Below are 14354 nucleotides of genomic sequence, written 5' to 3' on the forward strand. Positions count from 1 at the left end.
ATAGCTCGGTTGAATATAAGAAACTCCTATCCTCCTAGCAGAGGAAAATAATTTGCCTGCTATTAGCTCCTCTCCTACCTGCTAAATTACTCAATCCAGTGCTTAGTCAGTTTCACTGGACACAGGCCACAATTCAAAGAAGTCTAGGGAGAGGGGAAGGGCAAGGAGGAAAAGAAGTGAATAAGGCGGTGCTGGATTCCCCCAGTGCTGTTTGAGCGCTGGGGCCCGCTCCCAGTGCTGCAAGGGAATTCATTTGCATAAATACGGAAAACGGAATATCTACCAAACGGCGGCACGGAGAAGACATCTAAAGGTAGGACAAGAATAGCCTTTCTTAAGGCTATTCCTATGTGCTAGTTAGAAAAAAAAGGGGTTCTAATGATAGGATCCCTTTAACTCTTACTCACTGGGTACATCCCATCCTCTCTCCATAGACTTGATCTGTTTGTGCGTCTTCAGTGAAGATACTGTAGATCTGGCAGTGAATTGAGAAGTTTATCAAAAGAGGAGCTGACAACAGGAGATAGAAATATTTTACACTAGATTCACACCTACATTTGGGTTTCCTTTTGGGCTTGGGGAGCCCCCAAATGTAAACCTAATCCATGTATAAAAGCGGTTACCTTCAGAAACCCGCAGACCCCATAGTTTGGAGGATTGTATCTATTCCCTAGTAAATATTTCTACCACACTTACCCAACTGGGTCATCTGATTCATTTTTCCACTACATTACGGTACCTCCCAACTTTTACCTACTACAAGTGATAGCCTTTGTTATGCTGTGTGTATATGTATATCTTTGACTGGAGACTGGAGCACTATTTGCATGTAATTTTAGGAGAATTGACTAAGAATTACAGTTTAAATTTATTTGCTAATTAGATTGGTGCAAGATACATCGTGCACTAATCTCCTATTGTTTCCTATGGGAAGCTACTGCTGCTGCTGATGACTCAGTTTCCTGTTTGAACACAAGCATAGGAGATAATAGGAGAGAAGACTGCTGCTGGGAACTTCCTGTGCTGGCTGGAAGCTCATTAGCATATGAATAAAAACAGACTTATTCAGAAACCACTGACGCTAGGCTCAAACCTGCGTTCAGGGTCTCCGTTCTGTGGTTTCCGTCTTCTGCATGCCAGAAGATGGAAACCACAGACCGGGTCCGGCCGTGAGCGGCGGTGAGCGTTTTATGCTCTCCGCCGCGAAACCGTTTTTTTAAATCCGGACACAGAGTACTCCATGTCCGACTCTGTGTCCGGATTATAAAACCCGGTTTCGCGGCAGAGAACATAAAACGCTCACCGCCGCACAGCTTTCTCACCCATTCAAATGAATGAGTGAGAAAGAGTCCTGCAGGTTTCCATATCCTGCTCTGTTTTATGCAGGAAACGGAAACCTGCAATACGGAGAACAGAACGCAGATGTGAACGAGCCTTGAGGCAATCTACATACTACGGGTAGGTGTGGAATAGCCTTTCTAAAGCCTACGCAAGGATGTGATTAGTTAAAAATGACTTTTCCCAGTGATAGAGCACCTTTAAGGTTAGACAGAGCTGACTTGTGTACAGCTCTAATAAAAGTGTTTGCTAGATAACAGTCTTGTATAGCTGTGAGGCTCCTCCTAATAAAAAAATATCTATCAGATCCTTAGAAATTACTTTTTGCAGCCACCAATTGTTCGTAATGTTGATATCAAACCAGAATGCTTGAGCAGATCTTCTCCTTATGTCATATAGATATACTATATTCAATGGCACAATACAGAGGTTGTCACAATTCACATGTACAAACTTATATACTTCTGTGACAAGCACAATAACCATTACCCATCTTATACCTTTTCGCTGTCTTCATCCTGTCCCAAGTACAGTGTTCGCTCTGGCAGAGTCAGGCCATCTTGATCAATCTGCAAATCAAGAAGAAAAATTACAGAGGAAAAAGTTTTTATAGACTATAACTGCCCATATACCGTATAGACACTTCACCGCACATCGATCATTTAAGTCCCCTTTACTGTAACATTTGGTTGCAAAACAGCGAAAATCCCATATTATATATTAGATCGGGGATCAGAGCAATATTAAAAATGTAGTAATAAAATCCCTTACATGGTACCCAAAGACGGCTATGGGCCCATTCTGCATCTTCACATGTATATGATTTTATACAGAGTCATAGCTATTTTTTTTTTTTTTTACAGATTCTTATGGAATTAGTGAAAACAAATCCAAAAATTCTCCATCACATGTTGTATTGAAGAATAGGATATCTCATGAGGACACCATGTGAAAGACTTGGAGTTTCTATGAGTTGGATACATAGGGAATAATTTCTTTACAAAAGTAAGACAGTGCAAACTAAGGGTACGATTTATCATGTCTTGTATGCCAGTTTTCTGGTGTACACTGTACGACAAAAGTTGCCATTTTTGGTACACAACATTTTGTACATTTTTACAATAGGAGCTGAAGCTATAGGGGGAATCTACGATCCTGGCTGGCACAGCTTTCAGTTCTGGTGTATGGGGCCTGCAGAGATGTGTCAGGCTGGATCCTCTTATTATTTCTGGTGCTTCTCAAATCAGCAAAGGAATGTATGAAGATCAGTGCACAAAACGCTGGCCTTAATATTGGCCACTAGACAATTTTAAATTGCACCGCACTTGTGAAAGTGTCTAATGCTCACCAACCCTCATCCACAAGGCTCTCCATACTGCTGCACCTCCCTACATTTCCTCCCTCTGTCTACCATCCAACCCGTACTCTCCGTTCACTGAATGACCTAAAACTTACATCCTCTATTATCAGAACCTCCCACGCTCGTATACAGGACTTCTCCCGAGCTGCACCACTTCTCTGGAATGCTCTACCCCGGACAATCAGATTAACTCTCAATTTCTACAGTTTCAAACACAAACTAAAGACACATCTTTTCACACAGGCCTATTAAAATTTCTAATGTAAACCCTTCCATACTATAATTAGAATCCCCAAAATTTAACCCTCCTCTGTCCCCGCTCCCACATTACCCCACATGATATGATGCCATTTTAGGCTAACTTTATATGTCCAAGCTCCATCCACATGTTAAAGGACACGACTGGTGATGGCTCATAAAGTCTTATGTTTATGTAATGACAGTCACCTCTATTACAACATTGTCTGATCTCTGTATAAGCAATGTTACATCTTGTGTCACCCCTTCTACCTCATAGATTGTAAGTTCTTTCGAGCAGGGCCCTCAGTCCCATTGTGTGAAATGACTTTCTTTGTTATGTATCTGTCTGTATTTGAACCCTACAAATTGTACAGCGCTGCGGAATATGTTGGCGCTATATAAATAAAATGTATTATTATTGTTATAATGATGAATAATAAACCTGACACATTTTCAGACTGTTTAGTATAACTTTATATCATGTATTAGTTTGATCAGTTTTAGATGAAGAACAAGTCAAATTTTTGGTATATTTTTGGCACATGGTATCACGCCTACAATCCATGCCACTTTCCAATAAGCTATGTCATCCTGTTACACTAGACACAGAAAATGTCTAAAATACTTAATATATGTGATGTCACGTACGTACGCCGCTTTTTTTTTAGCACACATTACAACTGAATTCTAGTGTATTTTAAAAAGTAAATCTGTCCTCATGTAAAAAATTTACAGGATCAGCATTAATGGATATGCTGTGTGCGTTAACCCTTAGGGGGGTCATTAAGCACTGGCATCAGTATTGAGATTGCAGCTTCCATCTGGCCCATAAACCAAGGAGACCCACAGATTACCCTAATCACACTAAGGTTCATTAAACTCCTTAGCACCCGTAACCATCACTATCAAGAATTCACTGTAGGGATGAGGCAGGGGGCCCCTGACTAAAGACTGGATAGGGCCCACAAGGCTTTAGTTATGCCACTGTGTTGAATATTGGAGAGAAGAAGCTCCTACTAGTGCACTGGTCCATTTGTAGAGTAGCAATAATCATTCTGCTGCCTTTGTACAAGAACATGCAGGAGATGGGATTGAGATACTCACCATGTGCAACCACAACAGGTGGATGGTGAAAGAGAGTCAAAAGCGGGGTCACCATAATAACTATGTAACAGCAATAAAACTATTTTGTATGATCTAACAAAATAAATTAACTTGTATACAGGGTATAACTGCTTTTAATATGCGACATGGGTTTTCATTATTTTTATTTGACTATGAGTGAGCATGTAGAAACTGCATTTATGAGGCAGCGCTTTGCAAATCCAAACTTGTAAACTGTCGTGTGGGTACTGAAATGTATAACTTAATATAATACGATATCTTACAAGCATTTTAGTTCCTCAAATGGCAGAATTGAATTCCATGTTGTTACTACTCCCGGTCTATGAATCACTATTTGGTATATAAAAGTATTACTGGATAAAACCTGCAAATATATGATGTCACAAAATATTCCAAGCCATAATTCAATCTTTGAAATAGGTGAATAAATTGTAAATAGGGTTGGATTGCCGCCGATTCTCTCATAAACTTTTCCTGAACAAACACTTTGTGGTTGAATTTTGGGCTGTTCTTTTCCTTCTCCTGCTGCTACTTCTCATATTTCCCTGCTGGTGCCTAATTGACCCAGAATGCTTTGCTACCAGCGGGGAGTCAGGGAACAGCAGCCGTCTGAGAAAGAAATTACTGGCGGCCATAAAAAAAATTCTTAAAAAGAAGCTAAGATATTAAAGTTAGTGTCCAGACAGAAAAGTCTTATAGGAAAACCACAGGAAGGGAAAAGCTTGTATGTGCAGTCTGCTGAATATTTTGTAGGCTACATCTGAATTCCATGCAGGTCTATTGATCTTATAGCATTTTTTTGAGGTTTTATTTTACTGGAACACTCTGCACAATATGGCGTCATTGTCATTTACAGTAGCTTCCATTTATTATGAATGGTGATGATATATCAAAGTTAAAAGTATTTCAAATAGCTCAAAGAACCTCTTATTTCTAATCTAATGTTTGTAGAAAAAGAAAAAATAGATTTGAATTGAATATTCCATTATAATGGTGCATGTGCCTGGGGCCTCATGGCCTTTGGGTTCAGTAGAAACAGAACGGCAGGACCCAAAATAACTACTTGGGTCCTTAGCCTAAGAGAGTTTTCTTGGACTAAAGCATTAGTGACCTATCCTTAAGATAGCTCATCAGTATTACATCAGTAAGTGTCTAAGAGACAGGACCCACACAGGTCCTTGATCATCATTTGATCATGAAGTTGCCAGGTGTTTGACCCAAACTCATAATCATGACCTTTCTTAAGGAAAAAAAACCTTAATCCAGCCCTTCCTATACTGACCACTCGCCATACATGCAAAAAAAAAAAAAAAAAAGGTATTACAGGGTGCCAATTAGAATCAATGGGCTGACATGAATGGGCTGGGTGTTTAATGTCTCTTCATGCTTTTATAAGAGGGTTTTGAATAGGGATACCCTCAAATAACATACATTTTCATAACAGAGCATTTTCATATAGGCTTTCCAAATAAGACAACCCTTTTAACCCTTTAAGGACATAAGCATAAAACCACCATAAGGACGTGGCCTCATTTTTCAAATCTGTATCACTTTACATGGTAATAACTTTGGAGTGCTTTAACTTGATTTTGAGATAGTTTTTTTGGGACACATTGTACTTTGTATTGGTGGTAAATTTTGGTTGACATGTCTTGTGTGTAAATATGAAATAATAGGAGATTTGGAGAAAATTTTGAAAAAAATGCAATGCATGCCTTTCATATATAGTCATAAAGTATTACCCAAATTACTTAATAAGTATAATTTACCAAATCCCTGTTTTATTTTGGCATCAAACTTTATTCACCCTTTATTTTTTTAAGACATTATAAGGATTACAACTCAAAAAGTAATTTTCAAAACCCATTTTTCAAGGGACCACTTCACTTCTGAATAAGCATTGAAAGGCCTCTGTAATAGAAACTCCCATAAATCTCCCCATTCTCAAAACTGCACTCCTGAAATAATTCAAAACACAATTTAGGAATTTTATTAACCGTTTCAGCATTTCACAGGGATTAAAATGAACTGAAAGTGAAATATACACAATTCAATTTCTTTTACAAATAGATTTGTTTAACCATAGAATTTGCACATTCGCAAAGGGTTAGAGGAGAAAAATACATCCCACAATTTGTTAAGCAATCTCCCCATAACATGGAACTATCCGAAATGGGGATGTAAATTAATGTTTGGGGGCTCAGCAAGACGCAGAAGGGAAGAAGTACTATTGGGATTTTGGAGGGCAGATTTTACTGGAATCTTTTTCATGTGCCATGTTGCATTTGCAGAGCCCCTGAGGTACCCAAACAGTACAAACCCCAACAAGTAACCCCACTAGACCCTTCAAAGAATTTATCAAGGGGTATAGTCAGTGTTTTGACCATACAGGTGTCTCACTGAATATTTTTTACTATTGGGATATGAAAATGAAAAAAAAAATTTTTTTTCCAATAAAACATTGGTCTAGCCTCAAGTGTTTCATTTTAATAAGGGGTTAAAGGAGAAAATGCTGATTTTGTTAAAACATTTTCCTGAACACAACAATACCCGATTTAGTGGTGCACTGATTTACACAGGCACCTGACAGAGCTTGAAACCAAAAGAGCGCTTATTGATTTTTTGAGCCCCTGAAGTTCCAGAGTAGTCCCTCAAGAAATATAACAAGTTCCAATAAAACATTTTCTTTAGCCCCAATTTTTTCATTTTAATAAGTGGTCAAAGGAGAAAATGCCCCATGCAGTTTGTTACACAATTTCTCTTGGACATGAAAATACCCTATATGTGGTGGTAAATTGCTTTCTACGCAGGTACCATGTTCCACTTGCAGAGCCCCCAAAGTACCAGAACAGTGTACCCCCCAAAATGTCACCCCATTTTGGGAAATAGATCCCTCAAGAAATCAAGAGGTATAGTGAGCAATTTGACATCAAGGTGTTTCATAGCATTGGGCTGTAAATTTGAATAACCACGACCTACACTGACTGCAGAATGTGACCTCTGCCCCGACGCAGGCGTGATTGTGTTAGTCATCAACGCCTGCAGTCTGAAGGAGGAGGAGGACATGGGTAAGTATAATACTGTGTGTGTATGTGGGGGGGAGAGAGTACGCAATGAAGAGCATATGTGGAGGTGGAGACGTACTGAGGAGCATATAACACAGTGTGGGGAGTGTACTGAGGAGCATATAATCCTGTGTGTGTGTGTGGGGGGGGGTGTATTGAGGAGCATATAATAATGTGAATGGAGAGGCATACTGTGGAGCATATAATACAGTGGGGGTGTACTGAGGAGCATATAATAATGTGAATGGAGGGGCATACTGTGGAGCATATAATACAGTGGGGGTGTACTGAGGAGCATATAATAATGTGAATGGAGGGGCATACTGTGGAGCATATAATACAGTGGGGGTGTACTGAGGAGCATATAATAATGTGAATGGAGGGGCATACTGTGGAGCATATAATACTGTGGGGGAGATGGGAGCTAACGTGGAGCGTATAATCTTAATTTTTTAAAACTATATTTCGGCCCTCCAATGGTCTGAGGGACAGTGAACTGGCCCCCTGAATAAAAAGTTTGAGGACCCCTGATCTAAACCATCTCTACACTGCTGACTGCAAGAAAGAGATTATCATGTGTTTGCTGGTTGCCAGTTCAGGTAATATTTGTGCAAATGCAGAGCAATACAGTGTACAAATGATAGACTAGGACCAGTGTCAGCTAATATGGCACCACTAGGACTGCAGTAGTATGTGGTTCATGTAATGAATCTGTACCTATTGGGTGGTGCTTTCTTATATGGTGAGATTTCTTTGTCCTCATTACTCTCTCACCATCCGATATGCTACCTCTCTTCTCTTTTCTCGTCTTTGCTATTTGGCCTAAGCTTATGAGGGAAGCTAGCCAAGACATTAGAACAAATTATACAGTATGAAAAAAGATAATCTATAAAGTGATTCTGAAGGTCATGTTGACCTTCGGGGAGCTTGCCAGAACCCCCCTCTGACTTGGCTGTACTAGACTTTCCTCCTCCCTTCTTCCTTCCTGGTCCCGGCAGCGATGAACCAGTTCCATTATTGTACCTTCCTTTGTAACACCTTTTTTCAGTCTTCGCTCTGCAGGTCAGTGTCATGGTCACTGTGGCTATTATGTGTATTTTTATAGTTTAGATACATAAGAAATTGTGAGTTCTGTGGGAAAAATATCAAGTTTCACAGAAAGATTCGAGAAACTGTTGCACTCCAAAAGCTATTTCTATGATCTCTATTGTAATAATTAATAAGCAATTATCGAGTGTATGCTTGGAAGCATTAACATATTAAATAATATACCCTGGACAGAGTATCCCTGTAAATCTGCAGGACATTAATCTACATTACATTTCATCACATCCCTTACAAATGAGGCACTGTAATGGCTGAAGATGCATGGCATTTTCTTGTCACGGCTAAATGTAGATGTTCTTGCTGTTCTTGTATCTGCATCATACAGAAAAGCTTTCGGCTGGGAAGTACTTCCTTTCTGCAAATTCCAGTAAGTCCAGTTTGTGACATTAATAGTGATGGGGAGGAACATCATGCTTAAACTAATTCTGGGGACAGAGTACTGACCTCACAAATTATATCTACAAGGAAAATCAATACATCATTGCCGTGACTGTCATGCTCGTCTGCACTTAACCCTTTTGTAACTGGCAGTGGTGTAGCTATATCAGTGCAGTGTTTGCAGTTGCACATGAGCACTATTGTCTAAGTCAAAGGCTTACCTGCTACGTACAGTAAAAGGATAGCAATGTGATAGCATGTCATGATAATATAATAACTAGGGGCACAGCTGCAGGTGATTCATAGGCAATATTTAGATCTCAGGTCTAGAGGGGACATGGATGCCTCTCTTCCACATAAAAAGACTCCATTACTATACATGGCACATAGTAGCTGGAACGCCCTTTTACGGGTTTTTAGCACTGTGGGCAAAGCTTTATTACTGTATAGTATAACCTACACTCACCGGCCACTTTATTAGGTACACCTGTCCAACTGCTCGTTAACACTTAATTTCTAATCAGCCAATCACATGGCGGCAACTCAGTGCATTTAGGCATGTAGACATGGTCAAGACAATCTCCTGCAGTTCAAACCGAGCATCAGTATGGGGAAGAAAGGTGATTTGAGTGCCTTTGAACGTGGCATGGTTGTTGGTGCCAGAAGGGCTGGTCTGAGTATTTCAGAAACTGCTGATCTACTGGGATTTTCACGCACAACCATCTCTAGGGTTTACAGAGAATGGTCCGAAAAAGAAAAAACATCCAGTGAGTGGCAGTTCTGTGGGCGGAAATGCGTTGTTGATGCCAGAGGTCAGAGGAGAATGGCCAGACTGGTTCGAGCTGATAGAAAGGCAACAGTGACTCAAATAGCCACCCGTTACAACCAAGGTAGCCAGAAGAGCATCTCTGAACGCACAGTACATCGAACTTTGAGGCAGATGGGCTACAGCAGCAGAAGACCACACCGGGTGCCACTCCTTTCAGCTAAGAACAGGAAACTGAGGCTACAATTTGCACAAGCTCATCGAAATTGGACAATTGAAGATTGGAAAAACGTTGCCTGGTCTGATGAGTCTCGATTTCTGCTGCGACATTCGGATGGTAGGGTCAGAATTTGGCGTCAACAACATGAAAGCATGGATCCATCTTGCCTTGTATCAACGGTTCAGGCTGGTGGTGGTGGTGTCATGGTGTGGGGAATATTTTCTTGGCACTCTTTGGGCCCCTTGGTACCAATTGAGCATCGTTGCAACGCCAAAGCCTACCTGAGTATTGTTGCTGACCATGTCCATCCCTATATGACCACAATGTACCCAACATCTGATGGCTACTTTCAGCAGGATAATGCGCCATGTCATAAAGCTGGAATCATCTCAGACTGCTTTCTTGAACATGACAATGAGTTCACTGTACTCCAATGGCCTCCACAGTCACCAGATCTCAATCCAATAGAGCATCTTTGGGATGTGGTGGAACGGGAGATTCGCATCATGGATGTGCAGCCGACAAATCTGCGGCAACTGTGTGATGCCATCATGTCAATATGGACCAAAATCTCTGAGGAATGCTTCCAGCACCTTGTTGAATCTATGCCACGAAGAATTGAGGCAGTTGTGAAGGCAAAAGGGGTCCAACCCGTTACTAGTATGGTGTACCTAATAAAGTGGCCGGTGAGTGTAATTTTTCTAACATATGTATAGATACTACATGATGTGAAATCTTTGCAGCTACTGTGCCTGTCTAGCACAAAAAAAAATCACAAAAATATAATTATTTAAAGTGGGTTTTCCAAGACTTATATATGAACAATCCAATCATGGCCATGTATGTGATCAAGGAGGGTCCGAAACCCAGGACATCCAGCAATCAGCTGTTAGAGGAAGCAGCCTGTTTCCTGTGACCTCTTTCCTGTACTGATGATGTAATGTTCACAAGTCACATGGTACAGCAGCAGCTCAGTCATAAAGTGAATGAGGATAAGCTTCAATACCAAAAGCAGCCCCTACAATATGTACTGTACATATGCTGCGCTTAATAGTCATTGAAGAGGCCATAGCAGTCATCTGGCACCTCCATGGATAAGATAATTAAAGGGACTTCAGTGCTAACATGCATACTTCAGCCTCTTTATTAGTAACTCAGTGATGTCAGTCTCTTGATCATTCTGTAGCTCAGTCCCATTCAAGTGATGAGGACTGACCTGCCATACTAGTCACAGTTTCCGTGCTCTCTTTGGAGATGTGTTTTTTATACAGTGATGAGGCTGCAGTGCTCACCCAAGCCCAGCCATTTCAATGAGTTGATTGTCGAAAGTGGGACATGCAGGACTTTGTGTTCGGTTAAAAAAAAACGGTTTTGCCACAGACAGGCAGAAGACGCTCACAGGTAGTCACTTTTCAAACTCATTCAATTCGAATGGGTTTGAAAACTGACTGCCAGGTTTTCGTCTCTTGTCCAGTGTCTCTAGGTAGAAGACAGAAACCCAAAAGAGGAGACCGGGTGCAGGTGTGAAGTCACTCTAAGAAAAGAATATATTGTCACCTGCCAGAGGAGGAAGGAGATTTGATTCTGTCTATACAACATAACAGCATCAAAGGGAAATATCGAAATAAAAATGTGTGAGATACAGCAGAAATCTACACTAGTTCTTGCCTGGCATAGATTTCATTTCTGTTTCACGGGACCCCACACGTTATGCCAGAATTATTAAGAGGCTGGAGCTTCTTAGGTAATTCTCTTGCCTCTGCCACCAGTGCACCAAATATTAAGATGGACACATGATGACTAAATTAATTCTCTTGTGTTAGGTACAAATATCTAAGACAGGTCAAGAGTTCCATATAAAGTGTGAATAAAACTACCGTATATACTCGAGTATAAGCCGACCTGAATATAACCTGAGGCCACTAATTTTACCACAAAAAAACTTTGAAAACTTATTGACTCGAATATAAGCCGAGGGGGGTAAATGCAGCAGCTACTGGAAAATTTAAAAAATTAAAATGGCCAGAGTTTTTGGGTGCAGTAGGTGCTGGGAAAGGGGAGGGGGTGTTTTGGTTGTCTGTCTGCCCCTTCCCTGAGCTTCAGGACTGTTTCCCCCCCACACACACTTGGAATTCAGCCTGACTGAATGTAGGGTATCTGCAGTGCTCCTATTAACCCCTTCCTGACAGAACAGAAGCACTGCAGATACCCTATATTCAGTAGACCGGGCACTTTCAGACACAAGGATACCTAATGTGTATGTGTTTCACAGTCATTTTCTAACTTTATATGTATTCTAGGGAAAGGAGGGATTTAGAACTTTTATTTACTTTTTTTTTTTTATTATTATATATATTTTTTAAAGCTTCTTTTTTTTCCCACTATTTTATGGGAGATTCTATAAATTATTATTTTTTTTTTTTTTTGGTAGAGTTGGAAGGGACCTCAAGGGCCATCGGGTCCAACCCCCTGCGAGTGCAGGTTTTCCTAAATCATCCCAGCTATATGTTTATCCAGATTCCGCTTGAAGATTTCCATTGATGGAGCGCCCACCACCTCCTGTGGCAGCCTATTCCACTCTCTCACTACCCTCACTGTCAGAAAGTTTTTCCTAATGTCTAATCTGTATCTCTTTCCCTTTAGTTTCATCCCATTGCCTCTGTACTGTGACTACCTTTCAGATATTTGTAGACTGCTATTAAATCTCCCCTCAGCCTTCTCTTCTGCAAACTAAACAATCCCAGTTCTTTTAGCCGCTCCTCATAGGACATGGTTTGCAGACCTTCCACCATTTTGGTTGCTCTTCTCTGGACTTGCTCCAATATATCGATGTCTTTCTTGAATTGAGGCGCCCAGAACTGTACACAGTATTCCAGGTGTGGTCTGACCAGGGAAGAGTACAGCGGAATAATGACCTCTCTTGATCTAGATTCAATGCTTGTCTTAATACATCCCAGAATTTTATTAGCCTTTTTTGCAGCAGCACCGCACTGTTGGCTCATGTTGAATTTGTGATCTACTATTATGCCCAAGTCCTTTTCCCCTATGCTATCACTTAGTTCTATTCCTCCCATACTATATATGTTTTTTACATTTCTGTTACCCAGATGTAGAACTTTGCATTTGTCCCTGTTAAATACCATTTTGTTCGCCTCAGCCCATTGTTCCAGTGTGTCTAAGTCCTTTTGAATACACTCTCTCTCCTCTCTAGTGTTGGCTATTCCTCCTATCTTCGTATCATCTGCAAATTTTATGAGTTCCCCAATAATTCCATGGTCCAGATCATTTATAAAGATATTAAAAAGTACTGGGCCCAGAACAGAGCCCTGCGGCACCCCGCTTTTGACTTTCTTCCAGTTCGATGTGTAGCCATTTAGTATTACTCGTTGTGCCCGATCATTAAGCCAGTTGTGAATCCACCTAACTGATTTTTTGTCAAAGCCATACTTAATCATTTTTTCAATAAGAAGGTTATGTGATACTTTATCAAATGCCTTACTGAAGTCAAGATATACTATGTCCACGGCATTCCCTTGGTCCAACCATTCAGTGATTTTGTTGTAGAAGGAAATCAGGTTAGTCTGACAAGATTTATTGGTCCTAAAGCCGTGCTGGCTCTGGTTAATTAATGCCTTCCCATCCAGGTACTGAAGTAAATGTTCCTTGACAATTTGCTCAAAGATTTTTCCTGCTATCGAGGTCAGACTTACCGGCCTGTAATTTCCTGGATCGTCCCTTTTCCCCTTTTTGTAGATGGGGACAACATTTGCCCTTTTCCAATCTAAAGGGACCACTCCTGTTTCCCATGACTTACCGAAGATTATAGCAAGGGGTTCTGTTATTTCCTCCGCTATCTCTTTCAGGACTCTAGGGTGTAAATCATCTGGTCCTGGGGACTTGGTTTCCTGTAACTTGGCTATTACTATTACTATTGCAGCTGGACATACACCCCCCTCCCAAAAAAAAAATAAAATTTTTTTTTGCTTGACTCAAGTGTAAGCGAGGGGGGCTTTTTTAAGACAAAAACTGTGCTGAAAAATTCGGCTTATACTCATGTATATACGGTATATAAAAATTATGATTTACTGCATATACTATTTTAATATACAATATGCTATGTGGGGTATACAAAGAAATTGTGCAGCAGAAATCTTAAATAGCGAGGAACTAAAAAAAGATTATGAGAAAGTATTTCATAGTACATTGATTTTAGGGGAATTTCTAGATCTGTTCTTCCATGTGAATGGAGCATGCACACCTAATTCCCTAGAGGACTGTCGAAGATAGACAAGTACTATGCTCAGCTATTTCCAGCAGACCTATAAGAGTGAATGGAGAGAGCCCGTTCTTGTGATCAGTGGGGTCCCAGCAGTCGACCCTTAATTTAGAGGCCTCCAGCTGACTTAGCACTTGGCTCTGCTGCGACAGATAAATAAGGATTTAATGAAAACTACTACAAGGCATCCAAGTAAGTTTGGCAGCTTTTGTGTAGTCCAAGTCTGAGCGACTAGACTCAGGCTGCACACAGAGTTATTGTCTTCAATGAGTCCATATGCACATTCTTTATTTCACACAGATCGTCAGTCTTTATGAAAAAGGTATGTCCTGTTCTAGTGTGTTTTCACAGATCATCATAGCATATTTCATTGTGCAGTCTGAGATTTACAGGCCAAAGGGATTCAGAACTGTCTCCTTTTGTCTAAGGGTGCATTCACACTGAGTAAACGCTAGCTTATTTTGTAAAGTAAAATTACA

The 14354-nt window shown here is 40.5% G+C and overlaps 1 protein-coding gene across 2 annotated transcripts in view; it reads right to left on the bottom strand.

The window, feature by feature from the left end:
- ECEL1 (endothelin converting enzyme like 1) overlaps nucleotides 1-14354 on the bottom strand; it is a 109808-nt gene that overhangs the window by 74218 nt on the left and 21236 nt on the right. For both annotated transcript variants that reach the window (XM_075268485.1, XM_075268484.1), the window contains exon 2: nucleotides 1839-1907. In XM_075268485.1, coding sequence (XP_075124586.1) covers nucleotides 1839-1907 — 69 coding nt within the window. The remainder of the gene's footprint in view (nucleotides 1-1838; nucleotides 1908-14354) is intronic.

Source organism: Leptodactylus fuscus, chromosome 3 (assembly GCF_031893055.1).
Source record: "Leptodactylus fuscus isolate aLepFus1 chromosome 3, aLepFus1.hap2, whole genome shotgun sequence".
NCBI classification, from domain to species: Eukaryota; Metazoa; Chordata; class Amphibia; order Anura; family Leptodactylidae; genus Leptodactylus; species Leptodactylus fuscus.